At 35.9% G+C, this 22,983-nt stretch overlaps 1 protein-coding gene across 1 annotated transcript in view; it reads left to right on the top strand.

The window, feature by feature from the left end:
• LOC107591549 (neurotrypsin-like) overlaps positions 1–19,648 on the top strand; it is a 61,606-nt gene extending 41,958 nt beyond the window's left edge. Inside the window, exons 12-14 of the mRNA XM_016280734.1 lie at positions 12,321–12,619; positions 17,781–18,157; positions 18,760–19,648. Of these exons, the coding sequence (XP_016136220.1) occupies positions 12,321–12,619; positions 17,781–18,088 (607 nt within the window). The 3' untranslated portion in view covers positions 18,089–18,157; positions 18,760–19,648. The remainder of the gene's footprint in view (positions 1–12,320; positions 12,620–17,780; positions 18,158–18,759) is intronic.
• The last annotated feature ends 3,335 nt before the right edge of the window (positions 19,649–22,983 follow it).

Genomic DNA, 22,983 nt, shown 5'->3' on the forward strand with positions numbered 1-22,983 from the left:
GCTAACTTCCGTCAACATATCCAACGTGACCACCTGATTGCACAGGTAGCGTGCTAGGGACAGTTTTCAGGCGCTGCGTAATATCATTGCGCCTGCTGCACCCATGGTACGGCAGCAAAGTTCCTTGATTATTACGCCAGAATGAGAGTATAGTTCCTAGTCATATCGGCCTAGAAAATCACAACTTTTAATTTTCCGTCAGTCTTATTACATGATGTAACTACAGAAGAGTCAAGTTTTAAATAGGAAAAATATCGAAACTCTTTGGTCATTTTCGAGCAAGATGCTAACGGTCTAATCAGATTCAATGATCTATGCTAAGCTACAGCTAAAAGTGCTACCGCCAGACCCGGAGATCGGCTGAATGGATTCGAAAACGGTAAAACTCAACTGTTTAACTCTAGGGGAGTTGGAAAATGAGCCTATTTTCAAAAATAGTGGCATGTTCCTTTAAAGGCACATTGAAAGAACTGCAATTAAATGAACATGATCTAATTCACTAACTTAACTGTAATTGATGGTCTGTAAAATAGACATTCTTAGGGCCTCATTTATACAGTGTTGTGTAGAAACCGTCCTACATTTGATCTAAAAGCATCTTTTCTCAAATGTGTGTATGTGTGATTCAGAGAAATGAACATACGCCAAAAAACGTGTACACCTCTCTTCCAAATGTGAAATCTATAAATCGCGAATGATCTTGAAATTGTTCCCAGATCTCTGCCTTGTAAATGCCTCCTAATTAATGTCATTAGCATATAAAAGTGCACCAGTCAACATCCAAATCCTTTACTTGAGAATGGCTAGTGGCAAGAATTGCTTAGATTTCCAATTAACTGCAGTACTCTGACTCCAAAAAGTGTGTACGCCTGCTTAGAACCTGGAAAAGCACTTTTCCAAGTCAAAGACCGTTTTTATAAATCTGAACGTTGACATGAATTTTAGCTATGGTTTATAGATGAGGCTCTTGGACAGTGGTTTTGAAGGATAGATTTAGGGATCCTCACACCTGTAAAAATACTTGAAACCACCTGAAAGAAGAATGAAAGATGGAAACTATCACCTGAGCAGATCTCTTGTATGTGCTGAAATGGAGTGTGTGTTATGTGTGCTCTAAAGGATGTGGTTTAGCTCTCCATCTCATGATCACTTAGGGTTCACTTATGCTATTCTTATCAATCTAATAACTCTAATGCAAGTTAATCCGGCCTGCTTTCTCCATTAAACTCAAAAGACACATAAGCTACACACACAAACACACAATGTTTTTTGTGTTGTTATATGTAACACTAGACTATATTCTTAGGTCCATCAAGCACATCTGGACACAAACATAGATGAACAGTCTCTGAACTCTCATAGATCCACAGATGAATGTCTCATTTCACCCCAAAATGAAAGAGAAAATAATAAATTATATTGTGCATGCATTTTCATACATAATTAATATCTTGGTATACATATTAATATTATTAATGAATTAATTATGGAAAAAATAACGCCTTAAAATTGTTAACGGAATTAAAGATCCCGCCCCAGACCATAATAACTCATTTCATACATTTGTTTGGTGACGAACATGCAGACAACAACTCACTGTGTGATGTAGCGCATAGAATGCAGTTATATGCCCCTAAAATTCAAGAGATTGGGAGAAAAAATGCTCTTGTATGAGGTTTTGTTTCATATTTATATCATATGAAATAGTTCAGCAATATCACACGAGCAACAAGTGCAATTTCACACGAGTGCTTTTTTGTCCCAAATAGCACGAGTACAAATGTGATAATGAATTTTATACAACAGTTCAATAATTGAGAACTTAATATTGTGTTTTATGCCAACAAAATTATTACACACAGAACCTTTGTGTGTCTCCTAGCAACACAGCGGTGATTCGTTTCTGAATGAATGAGCATTTTGAATGTAATTTGGCAATGAAATTAAATGTTTAGTTTTCACTGTTATTATGCAATTTCAGCAATACAAATGTAAATTTTTCTAAAAAGAAAACAAATTAGTTGTTTATTTTAAGAGATCTATCTTATTATCTCTTGTATATTTAGGATTGCTCTTTAATAAAAAAATTACTTCTTACCCGATTACTCGATTAATCGATAGAATAATCTGTAGAATACTCGATTACTAAAATAACCGTTAGCTACAGCCCTAATTTTTATGAACTTGTTTTGATTTTCTGTGAAATAAGACCAAGGCTGGTGTTCCTAACAGATTTCGTGAGATTCCCTCACGCATGGTTTATAGAAATACGTGTTTGTATTATGTTGCAGAGGCAGTGGGCTCCATGTGTGGTATAAGACCCTCTCATACCCGTCAGAAGAGAATAATAGGCGGGGAGAACTCGCTACGGTAAGCAGAGAGGGTCAAAATGTATACAAACATTTTTGACATAACAAACGACACTTCAGATGAATTGTATATGTGGTTGGAATGAGAAAATGAATGTGCAGAGCAAATTGATTGTGTGTGTGTGTGTGTCTAGTGGGGGCTGGCCGTGGCAGGCAGCTGTGCGCTTGCGAGGGTCTCAGGCAGATGGACGCTTGTTATGTGGAGCCACTTTGATCAGCAGCTGCTGGATCCTGACCTCTGCTCACTGCTTTAAGAGGTACACACAAACATAAATATGGACAGGTACATCTTCATTCTCTATCACATCTGCAAGGCTTAAATAAAGTCCACCCACCTACCCACACACACAAACATATACACACACTTCTTTGTTGTGTTTCCAGTTTTCCACTGTGACTCACAGAGCTAGATAACACAAAATAGCCTGAAATACAAACAAAACATATTTCTAATTGTCCCACACTTCCTCTGTATCCTGTGTCTAGTTATGTAATCATGTGTGACTTGCAAATAAACACTCTTAATCATTCCAGCTGCAAAACAAACATAATTAAATAATAATTCAAATTCAGTAAGAGAGGCAGAGCAAGCAAACCAAAATGTTCTCCATTCAGTAAAGATACTGTATATAAGGAATCACCTTTCTGTTAAAATACAAAAAGATCAGGTTGTAATAAAACATGTTGTCAGCTGTACAGCACTGGTTGTTGCACATTTCCCCTGACATAATCTGTTACATTGCAAAAAAAGAGAAAATTTTTTATGAATTAATTTCTGATCTTACTTTTAATTTTTTTAAATAATTTTTTATAAATACATTAATTTATAATATTATTAATATAATAAAATGAATTAATACAGTTTATGTCTAAGCATCCTTAAAACAATGTTTAAATAAATATACTTGAAGCAAAATTACATAATTATGTAATAAACATAACAAAATATTTGTTTTCTTTCTGAAAACTAATTTCCAACCAGTAATAACCTGTTCCTGTTTCAAATAAAATGTCAAAAGCGATAATACAATAATACAAAATATAAGAGCGAGGAACAATTAACAGAATCCAGATTGTGTAGGAAGCTGTTGCAATGAAGTAGATGTAAAATCACTGTAAAATTTCATGTTTTACTTAGTTTCCTCTGATGACACTCTGTTGAACAATTTATCAGTTAACTCTTTTTAACTCAGTACTGCAGGGGCTCCACCAATTCTACAAGGTACATTTTGTGAGAAGAATAACAATATGCCATATATAATTTATAATATCAAGATAACCTCAAACAGCTCGAGTTACAGTAAAAGCTAAATTTCAGCTAAATGTTTCATTTTGTCTCTCAATATGTTAAAATTTATTACAATTTAGTTACAATTAAAATGTAATGTAAAGCTTAAAGGGAAAGTTTACCCAAACGAAATGAAAATTCTGTCATCATTTACTCACCCTCAAGTTATTCCAAACTTGTTTGAATTTCAAACAGTTTCTGGTCCTCATTGACTTCCACAGTATTTTTTCCCCTACTATGGAAGTCAGTGAGGACCATCAACTGTTTGGCTACCCACCTTCTTCAAAATATCTTCTTTTATGTTCAACATAACTCATACAGGTTTGGAACAAATGGAAGTCAGTTGTGTGGTTGACTTCATCTACATCATTTTTACCACTGCTATGCCAAATATTTGCAAACATCTCTCTTTTCCTAAAAATTACACAAATGTGGATTGCCTTCTTCGGGAGTCTTGTTTTAGATTTTGGAGCACTCTGGGCAAACTAAGTCATTTGCTTAAAGTATTTGTAGAAAAGATAGCCCACATTTAACTGTCTATGGACTTGCATTGAAATCTCACATTTGTAGATCCACGGGAGCTAAATTCCCAAAGTAATAATTTAAAATAAAGAAATAAAGTCAGATATTATGGATAAGGACAAACTCTCAAGAGAAATCTTAAGTCTCAAGCTCAAACAGGGCTGCAGGGCTGATGTTTTGAATATTGTAAACTTGAGCGCCTGTTGCTAGGCAACGGTACATCCCATCCATCCCAAAAGTACACTACATGCAGTTAGCCACAGACCCTTCATGCATCGTTTGATGAGTTTTCACCAGAGGGATAAAATGTTATAGCTGTTCACATTAAGGAAGAATAATAATAGTAGGCCAGAGGAAAAGCAATAAAAACATGTCCACACAAACACTTCCTGCTTCCCATAAGTACCAGTCTGGTAAATGATCTCTCTTCAGTTCAGACCTGTGCTGCACTTCCACATTACTGTGAAAAATGTATGTTAGTGGCAGTTTCCTAAACCATTTAGGGTTGCATTTAAAAAATAGGGTCTTAGTAGAGATTTTGGCAGTGCAAGCGTTTTAAGTAAGATTGAATCTGTTTTTTATCAACCAGTCCAAGCACTGAGCCTTCAAAATATGATCCATGACATCAGACTACTGCTAAAGTTTCCTCTAGTTACATGTTCTCCTTCACATTCACACACACACCACACAGCTATAAATCTAGATAGCTTTGTGGCCCCCTCCCTCTTATTCCTCAGACACATACACTCACTTTTTCAATTTGCAATTAATAGCATGCAGAACAGCATAACAGTTGTTTTAAATCATTTGAGATCATTTAGCTCAAGAGGACTAAAGTTAGTCTCTCACTTCCGAGTTTACGGAGGGTTACATGACATTTGTGCAAAAATAGCATGTACAAACACTCTCACACACACACACACACACACACACACATACACACACACACACACATTAGCGCTAAACTATTTTTATGCTGTGTGCCCAGTTGTTGGCCAACATTAATTCAACTCTGGGGTTACAACCGGCGTGGTATTAAAGGATTTGGAAAGCAATACGCTAAAGTCAGCCCTAATGACGGAACTGCCATAATGTACAACGGAAGAGTTTGAGAGCTGTCAACAGATCCAGCTTGACAAGTCAGCAAATGTGTGGTGAGCTACCGATTCATAGAGTACTGAACTACTTTATCGGTTATCGGCCAGTTAAAGAGATTTTTTTTATTTTCGTATCAGCTGAAATTAGATATTTCATTGTGAAAGCTAATTTTAAATTCCATTTGATGTCAGATTAAGAATGCTCATTTAAGTCAATCTTTAAAAAAACGAATAATTTAGTAATGCTGTTATAAGTTTAACATTTAAAATTTTAATTTCTAGGCCTAAAATAGTCATTAGTTGAACTACAAACTTTAAAAGGAAAAAAAAAGGAAAGTCATGAAAAGTTTTAGAATATATGAATGCACACTGAAAAAAAAGGTAACCTAAAAACTAACATCTCAGTTAACTGCTCAAATTTTTTTATTTAAGATTGCTGTATAAACCTAAATACATAAATTTACACCAATACATTTTATAGGTTAAATCAGGTGAGTCAATCTTTAAAAAAACGAATAATTTAGTAATGCTGTTATAAGTTTAACATTTAAAATGTTAATTTCTAGGCCTAAAATAGTCATTAGTTGAACTACAAACTTTAAAAGGAAAAAAAAAGGAAAGTCATGAAAAGTTTTAGAATATATGAATGCACACTGAAAAAAAAGGTAACCTAAAAACTAACATCTCAGTTAACTGCTCAAATTTTTTTATTTAAGATTGCTGTATAAACCTAAATACATAAATTTACACCAATACATTTTATAGGTTAAATCAGGTGGAAATCGCAGGTCACCACTTTAGTTTGGGGTCAGTAAGATTTTTTTAATAGAAAATAATATAGCAAGGATCCATTAAAGGGATCAAAAGTAAAGACATAATGTTACAAAAGATTTTTATTTAAAATAAATGCAGTTGTTTTCAACTTTATAATGAGAAATGTTTCTTGAGCAGCAAATCAGCATATTAGAATGATTTCTGAAGGATCTTGAGACACTGAAGACTGGAGTAATGATGCTGAAAATTCAGCTTTGCATCACATTTTAAAATACAAAACAGTTATTTTAAATAGTAAGAATATTAAGCAATATTGCGGTGTTTTTACTGTATTTTTTATCAAATAAACTCATAATTGTAAATTATTAATAACTGATTCATTATCATTATCAATATAAAATACATTTTATAATAGACTACTGGTCATAAGATGGTGGAGAGGTAACCGCTAACTCTAGGAGAATGGGTGGTGGTAGTTATTGGAAGATGATCCAGATTCAAAGTTGGGTTCAAGTGCAGCATGTCGGAGCACTGCCTGCTTGGCCGTGTCTCAGACGGAATAACCTTTTAATAACCTCATTCAGATCAGTACTACAGTAAGGATTAAAGTTGATTGTGAGTCTTAGAAGTGTAATATATACAGTGTCAGGCTCAGAACTGCTCTTTCCAGAATGAGGCTTTGGGAATGTGCTGCTGATCCTGCTGCCAGACCAAGAGTGTCATTCCGGACAGGGCAGATCCATTTCCAGAAAAGACCTGACTGTGTAACGGGACACTGTGGTCTCTCTCTCTGGCACAACATACATATTTCCATTACACAGCAATGTTTTCAATCACTAACAAGCAGACAGGAGGGCACACACACACACACACACACACACAAAGTCGCTCACAGTATATATAGTATTCTATGACAGGGGTTTTCAAACTTAAAAAAAAACAAAAAAACAAACCAAATAGAAGAATCCTATTACAAGGGACCCCCTTATTAAAATATGGTCATCTACAGTATATTTGTGCATATTTTCATGGTTATAAAGAAACATTTGTACGCAAAAAAAAAAATAAAAAAATATTGTATTAAATATTTCAGTATTTTTCAAAATATTTAGAAAATATTTATGTACTATTAAATTAGCAGACATTGCACACATCATTAGAATACTGTTATATGTATAAAAAATTAAGAAAAATAATGAGAAAAATAAAATCAGCTGTCAATCAAATTTAAATGTGAATGTCACATGATTTTCTTATCTTTTATATAATTTTTTGTACTTTTATTTATTTATATATTTAAATATATATTATTTATATGAAATTTATTATATAATTTATGTAATTTATTATATGATAATATACAGTATACTTTAATCCCCCCCCCCCTTTTTTAAAGGGGTCATATGATGCGATTTCAAGTTTTCCTTTCTCTTTGGAGTGTTACAAGCTCTTGGTGCATAAACAAGATCTGTAAAGTTGCAAAGACTAAAGTCTCAAATCCAAAGAGATATTCCTTATAAAAGTTAAGAGTCAGCCACGCCTACCTAAAACGCCTCGTTCTAACACGCCCCCACATATCTACCTCACTATGTGGAAATATTAGCATAATGCCGCCCAAATGTTCACGCAAAGAAAGAAGGCATGGTTTCAGTAACCGCAGTTAGTGTTGAAGCAGCATGTCAGGGAGACGCTGTGTGTTTCAGTGCGAAAGCAAAAGCACTTTATTTGGCCTTCCGGAAGTAGATGAAATTAGGAATCATTGGTTAAGATTTATTTATAACAAAAAATAAATTTTTGTTTTAAATCACATCACAGGAGAGTGAACTGTCTGTCAGAAATCATAGCACGTCAGCTGTCTTAACCACGGCTTGTGTACTGCATCATCACTGTGTCTGTCACGAGACTCTTGCCCTTTCGGACTTGAACTGATGGTAAAACTATTTCAAAGTATTTGAAAAATAATGTGTTTTTTGAACATTAAAGCATGTCAACATATTCTGTTACACCAAATACACAAAATAATGATCTTTAAAATAGCATCATATGACCCCTTTAATGTTTCTATTGGTCCTCTTGTAGCTCCTTTGGGGTCTTCAGACCCTAGTTTGAAAACTTTCTTTGAAGAGATGTGTCAGTCTCACCAGTAAAGAAAGCTTACAGTATTAAAGACGGGCAAGCACTGGAGACTTTCCCTTTCATGCGAAGACCTTTGTGGGTGTGATGTCATGGTGTTGGGTTTATGAAGAAAGAAAACTTCCTGTATATCTGTTGTCACCAACTGACTGTGAGTGTGCTTTTGTAAGCGTGTGTTTGTGTGTGTGAGTGCACATGGTTCGGCTTTGGGTCCATAAGATAGGCTGACATGAACTTCCTGAGGAAGGGACCTGATTTGTCATGTGAGGGCGTTTGTGAGTGGCATATCGAGAAGTCATAAATCATCTTCTGATAATGTGTTACGCTGCTGTGCTGTGTCCCTTATCCATGTCTGAAAATAAATTCACTGTGTTTGGTTCAGTTGCATTCAGTCTTGCTGAATGTGTTCTGTTTGTATGCCCTCTCTCTCGTTTATTTTATTGCTTTATTACAATGTTAATGGCCTATGCTATTTTGCTTAAATGAAAATTAAAACACTAAACCCCAAAATCAGTCATTTTAAATGCTACAAGTGAATTTTCACAATTGTCACAGTTACAAAATTCACAGTTTGAAAACAGATACTCATTTTAAGATTTGAAAAATACATTAAACAGTGTTATTAATGTTTTTAACTTTAAGTGAGCGTTAGATGATGGCAAAGGTAATCTAGATAAAATAGATCAAATCTAGATAAAACTCAAATAGTGAATAAGCTTGCACAAATATCTATTATTGTCTGATATACACTACAGTTCAAAAGTTGGGGGTCCATAAGATTTTCAAATGCTTTTCCAGTTTTATATGCTCAGCAAAGTTGCATTTATGAAAAAAAACAATGCAGTAAAATATATTGTGAAATATTACAACAATTTAAAATAATTGTTTTCTATTTCAATATATTTTGAAATTATATACAGTGGGTACAGAAAGTATCCAGACCCCCTTAAATTTTTCACTCTTTGTTATATTGCAGCCATTTGCTAAAATCATTTAAGTTCATTTTTTTTCCTCATTAATGTACACACAGCACCCCATATTGACAGAAAAACACAGCATTGTTGACATTTTTGCAGATTTATTAAAAAAGAAAAACTGAACTATCACATGGTCTTAAGTATTCAGACCCTTTGCTCAGTATTTAGTAGAAGCATCCTTTTGATCTAATACAGCCATGAGTTTTTTTGGGAAAGATGCAACAAGTTTTTCACACCTGGATTTGGGGATCCTCTGGCATTCCTCCTTGCAGATCCTCTCCAGTTCTGTCAGGTTGGATGGTAAATGTTGGTGGACAGCCATTTTTAGGTCTCTCCAGAGATGCTCAATTGGGTTTAAGTCAGGGCTCTGGCTGGGCTATTCAAGAACAGTCACAGAGTTGTTGTGAAGCCATTCCTTCGTTATTTTAGCTGTGTGCTTATGGTCATTGTCTTGTTGGAAGGTAAACCTTTGGCCCAGTCTGAGGTCCTGAGCACTCTGGAGAAGGTTTTTTCGTCTAGGATATCCCTGTACTTGGCCGCATTCATCTTTCCCTCGATTGCAACCAGTCGTCTTGTCCCTGCAGCTGAAAAACACCCCCACAGCATGATGCTGCCACCACCATGCTTCACTGTTGGGACTGTATTGGACAGGTGATGAGCAGTGCCTGGTTTTCTCCACGCATACCGCTTAGAATTAAGGCCAAAAAGTTCTATCTTGGTCTCATCCGACCAGAGAATCTTATTTCTCACCATCTTGGAGTCCTTCAGGTGTTTTTTCATGTGTCTTGCACTGAGGAGACCTGGTGGAGGGCTGCAATGATGGTTGACGTTCTACAACTTTCTCCCATCTCCCGACTGCATCTCTGGAGCTCAGCCACAGTGATCTTTGGGTTCTTCTTTACCTCTCTCACCAAGGCTCTTCTCCCCCGATAGCTCAGTTTGGCCGGACGGCCAGCTCTAGGAAGGGTTCTGGTCATCCCAAACGTCTTCCATTTAAGGATTATGGAGGCCACTGTGCTCTTAGGAACCTTAAGTGCAGCAGAAATTTTTTTGTAACCTTGGCCAGATCTGTGCCTTGCCACAATTCTGTCTCTGAGCTCTTCAGGCAGTTCCTTTGACCTCATGATTCTAATTTGCTCTGACATGCACTGTGAGCTGTAAGGTCTTATATAGACAGGTGTGTGGCTTTCCTAATCAAGTCCAATCAGTATTATCAAACACAGCTGGACTCAAATGAAGGTGTAGAACCATCTCAAGGATGATCAGAAGAAATGGACAGCACCTGAGTTAAATATATGAGTGTCACAGCAAAGGTCTGAATACTTAGGACCATGTGATATTTCAGTTTTTCTTTTTTAATAAACCTGCAAAAATGTCAACAATTCTGTGGTTTTCTGTCAATATGGGGTGCTGTGTGTACATTAATGAGGAAAAAAAATAAACTTAAATGATTTTAGCAAATGGCTACAATATAACAAAGAGTGAAAAATTTAAAGGGGTCTGAATACTTTCCGTACCCACTGTAACTGCAGTACGAGATTATGAGATGCATTATTTGAATGCTTGGCCGAAGAGATGTGTCTTTAATCTAGATTTAAACAGAGAGAGAGTGCCTGAACCCCGAACGTTATCAGGAAGGCTATTCCAGAGTTTAGGAGCCAAATGCGAAAAAGCTCTACCTCCTTTAGTTGACTTTGATATCCTAGGTACTACCAAAAGTCCAGAATTTTGCGATCTTAGGGAGCGTGATGGATTGTAGCGTGGTAGAAGACTAGTTAGGTACACAGGAGCTAACCCATTAAGGGCCTTATAGGCAAGTAATAATATTTTGTAACTGATACGGAACTTAATAGGTAGCCAGTGCAGAGACTGTAAAATTGGCGTAATATGATCATATTTTCTTGACCTGGTAAGGACTCTAGCCGCTGCATTTTGGACTACCTGTAGCTTGTTTATTGAAGATGCAGGACAACCACCTAGCAGTGCATTACAATAGTCCAGTCTAGAGGTCATGAATGCATGAACTAGCTTTTCTGCATCAGAAACAGGTATCATGTTTCGTAACTTGGCAATGTTTCTAAGATGGAAGAATGCTGTTTTTGTAACATGGGAAATATGATTTTCAAAAGACAAGTTGCTATCTAATATAACACCCAGATTTTTGACTGTAGAGGAAGTAACCGTACATCCGTCTAGTTGCAAATTGTAATCCACGAGATTCGTGCTCTGACATGCACTGTGAGCTGTAAGGTCTTATATAGACAGGTGTGTGGCTTTCCTAATCAAGTCCAATCAGTATAATCAAACACAGCTGGACTCAAATGAAGGTGTAGAACCATCTCAAGGATGATCAGAAGAAATGGACAGCACCTGAGTTAAATATATGAGTGTCACAGCAAAGGTCTGAATACTTAGGACCATGTGATATTTCAGTTTTTCTTTTTTAATAAATCTGCAAAAATGTCTGTCAATATGGGGTGCTGTGTGTACATTACTGAGGAAAAAAAATTAACTTAAATGATTTTAGCAAATGGCTGCAATATAACAAAGAGTGACAAATTTAAGGGGGTCTGAATACTTTCCGTACCCACTGTATATATATTCCTGTGGTGGAAAGGCTGAATTTTCTGCATTAATATTAGTCTTCAGTGTCACATGATACATTAGAAATCATTCAAATATACTGATTTGGTGCTAAAGAAACTTTTCTTCTGGTTAATATTTTTTGTAGAAACTGTAATACATTTTCTTAAGAGTCGTTGAATAGAAAGTTAAAAAGAAAAGCATTTATTTGAAATAGAAAATGGCAAATGCTTGTCACTTTTGATGAATTTAATGCATTCTTGCTGAATAACAGTATTAATTTTTTTTCTTTTTCTTTTTCTTTTTTAAATCTTACGACCACAAACTTTTTAGTGTATATCCAGTATCCACCTTAAATAAAAAATAACCTCTTAATATCAGTTGATAACAAATATGGTAACAATATATTGTGCATAAAAACAGTTCTGTTAATCACCTAGTTAATCAAACAGTTCTGTTAATCACCATCTGTTAAAAACTAGTCATGGTTATTGGGCAGTTAGTGAGGTCTTACCAATATACCTGACAGTCACTAGCCTGAGGTTTAGTTATGGGTCTGGTATGTGCTCTTTCTTAGGTACGGTAACAGCACTGGGCTGTATAAGGTTCGTGTGGGTGATTATCACTCTTTGGTTCCTGAGGAGTATGAGGAAGAGTATGGCGTGGAGAAGATCGTCCTTCACCCGCGCTACCGCGCTGACAGCAATGACTACGACCTGGCACTGGTGCGCGTGTCTGGCCACAGAGCTCACCGGGGTGTCACGGGCCACTGCGTCACACTGAGCCGCTCCGTGCTGCCCGCCTGCCTGCCAATGCGGAGGGAAAGAGTGCCAAAGGGCATTGCCAACTGCTACATCACAGGCTGGGGAGACACAGGTTAGAGATGCCATGAAACACACACACACACACACACACTTCTTTAAAACTAAAGAAACTATTTAAGACCGTTTACAATTTAAGACTGCCGGTCATTCTTGAAATGAAGGATGCTTTGAGCATATTTAGAGCAAGAACTGAAGCGGTGTGTGAAATGGTGTTTTTGGCTCCACTGAATAGCGCAGGCTGACAGGCATAAGATGTGATCAGACAGTGTGAAAGCAGAACTGACAGTGATAAATCACACTGTAAGATATCAGAACCTTCGTTCTGTGTTCTGTCTGAAACAATCACTCTCTCACTGCGTCACTCTCACCCACAGACAGGCAAATAGGACATGCCATTTAAAGATTTTGGTCAAATGGTGTGATGACATTTTCAGTTTAATAATTTAAAGGGGTCATAGGATGCTACATGCACTTTTACAAGTTGCTTGAACTGAAATGTGTGTTGGCAGTGTGTGTACACAGCCACCCTGTAATTAAAAAGAAACACTGGGTGGATTTTTATCATCTACTCAAATCTTTACCCCTTTCTCAAATCGAGCCGATCTCAGATGCCTGTCTGTGTGACATCACAAAAACAGGCCCCTCCCACAATAGTTTGATTGACAGTAGCATTTCAGCACAGATTGAACTGGCGTCTTACCTTAGACCCGCCCTGAGTGAGCTGTCCGCCATTCTTTCACCGCCGGAGCAGATGTAGACAAGAATGACTCCTAAGCGATTGAGGAGTTCTGTTGATGGGTGTAATAATGAACATAGCAGTCGTCATTTACTCCCGACATCTGAGCCGCTGAACTCGCAGTGGATTACATTGTTTCTGAAGGGAATGCGCCCCCGATCTACATAAATGCATCTATGTTCGCGTGAATTATTCATGATCCAGCCTCATCTACAGAAGAAGTGAGTATAAGGTTTTTTAAAGAATCTTTGCAAATTGCCTTTCCTAATAATGTGCTAATTAGCAAGTTTCACGATGAATGCAGCTAAAGTAAACAGTCCCTCAGAGAGCGGCTCGGAAGCGAGGGGCGGGGTCAGCATAGCTCATTAACATTTAAAGGAAAATGCTACAAAACTGCGCGCTCTGAAAAGAGCTGTTTTTGACAGGGTAAAAAGTGTTTTTTACACTACCATTGAGAAATTTTAACCAAACTATGTTACAGACTTTCCATTAAGACCCTAAAGAATCATATCAACTTGTGGAAAATGGGCATCCGATGACCCCTTTAACAGATGCTTTTACCCAATAGATGTACAAATGAGGAAAAGCACGATCAGTTTCAGCAGTACTGAATTTCAAAAGTAGTACAAAAGCAGAAGTGTAAAGAAAAACAATTCAGTGGGAATTGCCCTTATTTATAAGTGCTCACGAAAATGAGCATCAGCATAATTCAGCATAATTTAAAAAAAAAGTGCTAATTACAGAAATAATATACATTAAAAGAATATACTCACAATGGGCCTCATTCATGAAACTTGCGTAAATATATGAGTAAATTCGGAGTAATTTGCGCGTAAAACAGACCTTCCCGAAAACTCCTCCGGATTCACAAACTCTTCGTAAATGTCCGATTTGATAGTTAAACATTTGTATGTTAATGAATTCCAATCATTCGTAATAGGGCACTCGTGCACGCTCATTCACAATTAGCATAATCCCCACCTATAAATGACAGCTACGCAAATTGCGTGTTCAGGAACGCAGTGGTATATTCTGGTCTACTTTCTCAGGCTTGACTCCAGTATATTGCATAAATGCAAAAAAGACTAGGCCATATGCCTAACAATAAATATTAAATAATGAGTGACCACCAAAGAGTTTTTAGCCAGCTGAAAAAATGTCAGGCACTCTTCTTAAAACGACCAGCTGGTGGCGCTTGAGAACGCTTTGGTGGCAGTGTTTTTCCAGCTGGGACGCTTTAGTTGCTATGGTATGGAATATTAACGGCGGCAACGTATTAGCCTACTAGTATCTCATTTTTAAGAATTTTACTAAATATAATAAAGCAGTAACCAGTAATATTGACTTCTCCATCGTTGTAGGCAGTCGTTGTACAAGTAGGATGGTTAGGTATTTGTCCCGCCCCTCCTCTATTTACGGCTGGGTAAATAGTGTCCGTGACGAGCGCTGCGTTTTACAATGATCAAGTTAGCTGCAAAAAAATAAGTAATTAATTAAAAATTTAAAAATAAAAAAGAGGGCAAGGGCAAATTAACTTGTAATTATTATGGCAGTGCATCAAAATTCAGTGTCATCAGTTTGCCAAAAAGAACAGAACGTTTTACCCACCATTTACACGTGGTAGGGAGCAGGTGTACATTTCTTTCGTATCAACTAACATTTTGAAAATACGAACATTTTCATGAATTCGAAAGTTTACGTCAGAACGGCTTTACGAACGATTTACACAAAAATGAGTTCTGCTCGTGTTTGATGAATGAGGCCCAATAAGTGCAAACTGCATGTAATGTTTTTGGACACCACTTAATTGCATATGAAAATGCATTAAATTAATTTATATTAAATACAATTAGCTGAACTTTAGAGTGTTTTTTTGATTCACTTATGTAGCACTAAAGTACATCTTTACATGTAATTTTATAATTACTTCTGTTGTCTTTGAATATGGTTAAAGTGAACGTACTAACAAGCATTTATGGTAAACTAAAATATATTTTAAATAATGCAACTTTTATGGAAAATTGAAATTGATGAAATTGTAATTTAGTATATTAAAATACTATTTTAATATTTACTTTAAATGTAATATTGAATGTTTAATTTGACATTATTACAAAGTGCACCTTTGTGTACTTAAGTGAGTTTAGAAGCAGTCATGAAAGTGTAATCTTCATGTACACTTTAGTGGGCTTTTATTTCATCCTTATATTATCTGCAGGTAGTGTCTTTAAAGATTTGAAGTACACTAGAAAGGGCACATTTAATCAAATTGAATACAATTAAAAGTGCACTTTTCCCCCACACAAGGCCTTGTGGCACACATAAGAAGATACTTTGAAAAAATGTACCAACTGCTGTCGTCCATAAAATGAAAATCAGTGGGGTCGAAAACAAAATGTTCATTTTTCAATGAACTATTCCTTTAAGATCTTGTGTGTTCTTGCACGTACCTCATCTATTCAGAATTTAGATTCTGAATTATTCATTTTACAACAAAGTGTTTGTTCTGACGTAACAAAGGATAACTAATGTGTTATTACAAAGTTGTTTAAAGTGCAAAGTTCACTGTTTTGAATGGAAAAACAAATTTCACTTGAACCTGAACAATACACATCTGTATTTAGGCAACAAGTATGGCATTTTTAAACGATTAAACATTTGTCAGCATTGGTAGGAAACTGCTTAATACGAGATAAAACAGCTTTTGCGTTTCTGATTTTCTGTTTGCTGAACATGTAGATAATTTTTTCTGTAAAACATCTGTTTTTCTGCAACAGTCAGGCATCATCCATCTCAGACATTTAGTAATTATTTGTATCTCTGGCCGTATTTGCAAATAAGGTTGTGCATTTGCTTAAGGGTGTTTGTAAGCACTGGTTTATGTATGAGCAAATGGCGTGAGTGCCATTTTAACATCTTCATTAGTGTTCTGTGGGATTATGGAGCTGTGAAATTATGTCATTTGTGCATTTCTTCAACTAGATGTCCAGTGAGAGAGAGAGAGAGAGATAATAAAAATATTAGCAGCTAATGTCAATTGCGTATACAGTATTTACAAACATAATTCTATAAACATTTTTATTGCCATATTTTAACATTATTATAATCTAAATAAGATATACCCTTGTGTAAAAGTAGTACACTTTAGCATACTTTTAAAGAGGTCTTATTACAGAAATAATATACTCTCAAAGAATGTACACAAGTGTACACTGAAAGTAATGTTTTGGGCACTTAACTGCAGATAAAGAAAATTATATTATAGTTTAAGTTTATATTAAATGTAATTAGCTGAACTTGAATTATCTGTGCTTTCTGATCCACTTATGTAGTGCATCTTCATATGTCGTTTCATAATTCTTTTCTCTTTGAAATATGGTTTAAGTGTACTGTTGAATGCACAGATAAGTTTTATGGTAAACAATATACATGTAAGTGAAACGTCATGTATTTAAATAAATTTGCAGTTGTACATTTGCAATTTAGAACATTTACATATATTAACTTTATATAACATAATAATAAAAAATATAATTTAATTAAGTACTTTACATGTGCTTTAGTTAGATGTGTGCACCAGTGTATTTTAATGCATTAAAAAAATGTAAAAATAAATATTTAAAATGTACTTAAAAGTAAAAGCTTTAATTTGACATTATTGAAATGTGTACATCTTAAAAGTGTACTTAAGTCTCTTAAGAAAGTGTCATGAAAGTGTTCGCCAAGTACACTTAAAATGGCCTTTTATTTTATTTGTATTATATTATATGAAAGTACAGTTTTTTTTAACAATATACATACTATGGTTGCACTTTATTTGACAGTATTTGCACTTACATGTACTTACAGTGTACTTACCTAAGAAAGAACTGGATAATATAAGGTAACTACATAGGTTAAGATTAGGTTTAGGGGTAGGTTCAGGGCTAATGCCTAGTTACTACCCAGTTATTCTAATTACTATAATAAGTACATAGTATGTACATGCAGAACAGGACTGTAAAATAAATCGCTACCTGTACTTCTTAGATTTGAAGTACACATTCAGTACAATTAGGCACATTTCTTTTTCACAAGGATATACACACAGAAGACTACGGCCACATCTGTCCAGCTGTCTAGTCTCATCAAAAAGGACATACATGACAGTAGTAACAGCCATACAGCGCTGTAATCAGAGAACATGAGGAAGTCATCAAGGAACCATACAGGGTGCAATTATAATGTCAGTTTTAAGCATCTACAGATTATCATGCGACATGTTGATTTCATTCTAATGGTCACGTTGTGTTTTAAATCACCTGTGTTTTCTCTCAGTAAATATTCTAAAGTGGGATGAATGAAGTGTGTGATGATGCTGACAGAAAAGCGACTACACACTCCATTGCATAAGTGAACAGTTAAGTCTGATTAACTCCAGACTTCAAATAAAAAGACTGGAGGATGTTCTGACCTGTTGGATTTTTTCTTGTCGCAGGTCGTGCATATTCAAGAACTCTCCAGCAGGCCTCGATTTCCATGTTGAGCAAGCGTCAGTGTGAGCAGCGCTATTCTGACCAGTTCACCAGTCGCATGCTGTGCGCCGGCTCCTCCAACGACAACCACCGCGTGGACAGTTGCCGTGGAGATAGCGGTGGTCCGTTGGTGTGCGAGAGACCTAGCGGAAGTTGGGTTGTATATGGGGTCACATCATGGGGTCACGCGTGTCGACTGCAAGACGCGCCCGGCGTCTACACAAAAGTCTCAGCCTTCGTGCCCTGGATCAGGAAGGTCATTGGCAAGTAGGACCCAGAAAAATCAACCTGTAACAGACATTCTGACTATGCGGGCAGAAAAAAGCAGCACACTTTTAGAGTAAGAAGACTTAGAGCTAAATAGATTAGTTTTAGATAATGGTTTAAAACATTTTCATAACACTTAGTCTTAAATGGCAAAGAGAATTATGTATTGTCTGTCATTAAACATAGTCGTCACAAAATTGTAACTTTGCAAATACTGCAAAAAACTAAACAAAAAACGAACCGGTATTGTTGTTGTCCAGTAAAAATATCTAAACATTCTTAAAATAAATGTAAATTTAGATTTAAAATTTTTAGAGCCAATTAATAAATTAAAGAGAGAAAAAAAAACATTTAAAAATAACATTAAGACTTGATTTCAAAGAATTATCTTAAATTATTTTCTTACATCATTGCACATTTTTTTGTGTTTTAAGCATACAAATGTATGAGGTTTATGCTTAAAACAATACAAAATGAGCTGTCAGTTTATTATTATTATAATTGATCTTGTTTTAATGATGATTAGATACTTTTACTGAAAAAAACCCCCCACTAATTAAAAAAAAATGTGTGTGCCCATCAAAATAGTGGCGAGTTAATAGGTCTTAAATTGCCATTATTTCAGGTCTTCATTCTTTTTCTTTCTTTCTTTCTTTCTGTCTTTTCTAATGAAAGCACTTCTAGGTTGAAGAGACCTCAATGGTGAGTGTGGAATTAATTTTTTTTTTGTTGCAAGTGTGATAATGAAAGCATATCTATGTGACTGTATACTTTATACCATTAAGAGACAGCTACTGTCTGAACCTGTAAAATAGGCAATTTTCCTCAATTAGAGTAATTTTCCAGTTTGAAACCCAATAGATTGAGGAATGTTCCAATGGCTTGAAATCACACCAAGCTTTGATGCTGAAATGAGAAGATTCTGGATTTCCTGCCAAGAAATGTATGGTAATTCTAAACTCCTGGGATATGGTTACCATGCCATTGCCGACCACATCACCTCATCAACACATTAAATGACATCATAATGCTCCACAGGAACCATGACATCATTAGTTCTAGATCAGATGTTCGTGATGATCTGGACTGAGGTTTGCCATCTCTCAACATCAGGACAAAAAAACATCATATATTTGCTTGATATTTTTGCAGTGTCACACGCACTTCCAGAAGCCAGAGATCGTGGGATATGGGAATTATGTGCAATGCAAAGCTGTTTATACCTCCTTGTTTTAGTGTTTGAGCATTTCATATTAGCAAAATTAATTTGTGTTTGCTTTCAGTGATATACGTCTATATTACACTTCTATGAGCTTGATTTATGAGCGTAGTAGTAATTATACAGACTACACCCCCTTTTGAACACAACTCGTCATTGGTCTGTGTATATAAAACCCCTGATCATCCACAAGCGGTGTTATTTTGCACAAATTAAGTGTTGCAGTTTAGACTTTTGTACGTTTTTCTGAAACATAATTCAGTCATATTGTAATCTCTTGTTAATTAACTACTATGAAAACGATCTAAAGTGTTACTTTGTTAAACCCCCTCCCCCTTGTGTTTAGTATTGCCTTAAATATTTCTGAATGTGGCATGGTGCTTTTATTATGATCTAAATTGTAAGTCAGTGCGCTATTCATGAGAGCTGCAATGTCATTAACAGCAAAACAAACAATTGTAAATATTTTGAGGAACGTAAAATCAGAAGCTACACAATTGTCTTACAACTCAGTTTGGAGCATTAAATATTTGATAATTGCTATAAATATTTGTCATTAAAATACTTGTTGGGAAAAGATACTGTCGACCTCTTAAATTGGAAGATTTGATTTGAGAATATTTGAAAGGAAAACTAAAAATTTAACAAAAAGTGAGATAGTATCGGACAAGAATTATGGGTTAATAATCAGTCAGTGTATGGCTATATACAGTATGTTCTGTGTGTGTTTGTGTGAATGCACATCCATATCTGACAGAATTAAATTTAGGTTTTCTGAACACACTTGCTAAACTATTATCAAGTCCAGCTAGCTGTGTTGTTGTTCACACAGTGGTCTGAATCAGTGTGTACAGACCTGACCGTGCAGTGTTAGCGCAGTCTTTTCAGAAAGCCCTTTGTTACAGTATACCACAGGTCCATTGTGTGTATGTGTGTGTTGACGCTGCACTTCAAATAGACTTTTCCTTTGAGCTCTTCTCTATGGAGACAAGTTTCCTGTATCATGGGAAAGACTGAAATGAATTTTCAGTAATGCATGTCGTACAGTTAGTATTCATTCACTACTTCCAGAAGCAGAACACATTATGTGACTTTAAAGTAAATCTGAATGAAAAAACAAAATGCTTGAGTTTTCCCAGAAGCACAAATATAGTGAGTAAAACAAAAATTGGATCCATATGAATAATTCTGTGCTTATACAGGCAGGAAGACTCTTTATCTAGTGACGGTGTTCTGGCTCCTGAAAGATCAATCCTGACAGCTCACTGAGAGAGGGAGAGATTTGTTACAGTGATTGAGATTGAGATTGAGAGCAGTGTTACAGCGCTATCTTGAGGTACTGTGAATACAATAACTGCCTTATGGCCAAACTGTGGGACTATCTAAATTATACGTTTACATATTATTAAGAATTTTTGCAGCTAAACTTTTCATTGGGATCAAAAACTATGACAGAAATAGGTGATCATTTACTTCATTTACTTTGGTAATGTCACAAAAACAAAGAAATATATATTACATATAAGCTGCAACTATATAATGAAAAGAGCTGTAATGGCGAAACACATCTGGCAAACCCTCCAGTTATTTGCTTTTTGCTACATCGTGCTTTGCAGCGCTGAGCAGTGTAGCCAATCACAGACATCTCTGTTGATTTCTTGAACGCAATGGCCAATCAAAGTATTGAATCCACTCAAAACGCCGGAGTTTTGTTTCAGTGCTCGCGAACAATCCCATTTTAACAAAGAATAGAAATTAGAGATTAATTGTGAATCTGTGTATCATTCGATCATTCGGTTTTTGATTTAATATTGAAAGTAGAAAACGAGAAAAGGGCTCCTTTTTCGTTTTTTCCCGAAAAACGGGAATTCAGCTTAAATTTTCGTTTTTCGTTCATGGGTGGAAAAATTAATAAACAGCTTGAATATTTGATTTCTACATGTGGGCGGGAATTAAACGCCCCTTTCTGCTGATTGGTCAGCCGAATATCAAACCGCGCCATCATCAGTTCTTCTGCAGTATCATGCAGCAGAATAATAGTCCTCCGCTGCTGCAGTTGTAAAAAACTTTTTGGAAAAAAACTAAAAAGGAGCCGTTTTCTAATTTTTCTACTTTCAATATTAAATCAAAAAACGAATGATCGAATGATACACAGATTATTGTCCAGTGTCAACTTCTTTTATTATAGAGGAACTTAATGAGCCCGCGATGAACTGAGAGCCTTTTAGTGGTTATAAAGGGTGTGCACTTCTATGCCATACATAATTCAAAATCTGAATAAAAGTTTTGTTTTTCATGCCTCCATGAGCACCAGGGACCGCGTACACACTGCAGAGTTTGGAAAGCTGTAAAGTTCACTCTCAAAAATATAGGCTGTGAAAATACTTGTGCATTAAGGCCAGAGCATCCTCAGTGATCTAGAACCGGGCCTGTCCTAAACATGAGTCACAAAAGCTTAACCACTAACACAATAATAATATAAAACAATACATAGCAACAATAATACTCCTCACCATTAAAATAATCGGAGGCGGCAGGACTTTGAATCTCCTGAGAACTTAAACTTTCCACTCATGAAGACACTTAGTTGCGTGATAGCATGATTACACTTGTTACCGCCAAAATTTGATTTTGAGATCGCATGCGCAGATGAGCAAAACGTTTTTCCCCCCTGAATGTAATTTATGTGTACCCAGAAGAAAATGGACTGCTGTGGCGTAAACTCAGTGAGTACACAATGTCTGGACTCACCATTAAAATAATCGGAGGCGGCAGGACTTTGAATCTCCTGAGAACTTAAACTTTCCACAGATGAGCAAAACGTTTTCCCCCCCTGAATGTAATTTATGTGTACCCAGAAGAAAATGGACTGCTGTGGCGTAAACTCAGTGAGTACACAATGTCTGGTAGTTTTTTGGTGATGATGATCATAAAGTTTATTGCAGAGGTTCTCAACTCTGGCCCTCGAGGTCCACTTAGTACCGACCCTAATACCTAAATGGGCAAATCAAGTAAATACTTCTGTTAACCTTATGTACCTTAGATTGGATCCACCTGCACAAAACTATTTTAGACAACTGTGATAGGCACAAAGTAGCAGTGAAAATGGACTGTTTTGAGATTTTCACATAGAAACCATTCAGTCTAAAAATGTGTGGCTAAATGTCTTCTATCTACAAGAACCATTACACTATTAAGTATTTGACAGATCATCTAGCACATCTAAGAATCCATGTAGAAAGGGTCATCAGAAATCTTTTGTCAGAAGCATAAAATCTTTTTTTTATTCAACTTTCTTATTTGTACTTACACTGTCAACTTGAGAAACCAACATGTTGATGGTTTAGCATGCATGTCACATCTTCTGTTATGCATTTTAAAACTGATTTTTAACCCAGTGTTGCATTAATAACACTGTATGTACAATGGCATTTTCATTTATGAAAATGTGTTTTTGATTGTCTCCTTATCAGCACTTTGACAGCCTAATGAAGCACGGAAACCAAATGTTGAACAAACGGGGTAATGTTTAAATGGAGACTCACATGACGTAATTACTCACAATTGTGCTAATTATGTGTGCAAATCAATGGTAGACAAGAACAACATCATGTATAAGTAAATAATATACGTTTATATACCGTAAGCAAGACAGTAATATCTAGTACGAGGTTGGAGGC

This window comes from Sinocyclocheilus grahami, unplaced genomic scaffold, assembly GCF_001515645.1.
Source record: "Sinocyclocheilus grahami isolate Dianchi unplaced genomic scaffold, SAMN03320097.WGS_v1.1 scaffold143.1, whole genome shotgun sequence".
In the NCBI taxonomy this organism is placed as follows: Eukaryota; Metazoa; Chordata; class Actinopteri; order Cypriniformes; family Cyprinidae; genus Sinocyclocheilus; species Sinocyclocheilus grahami.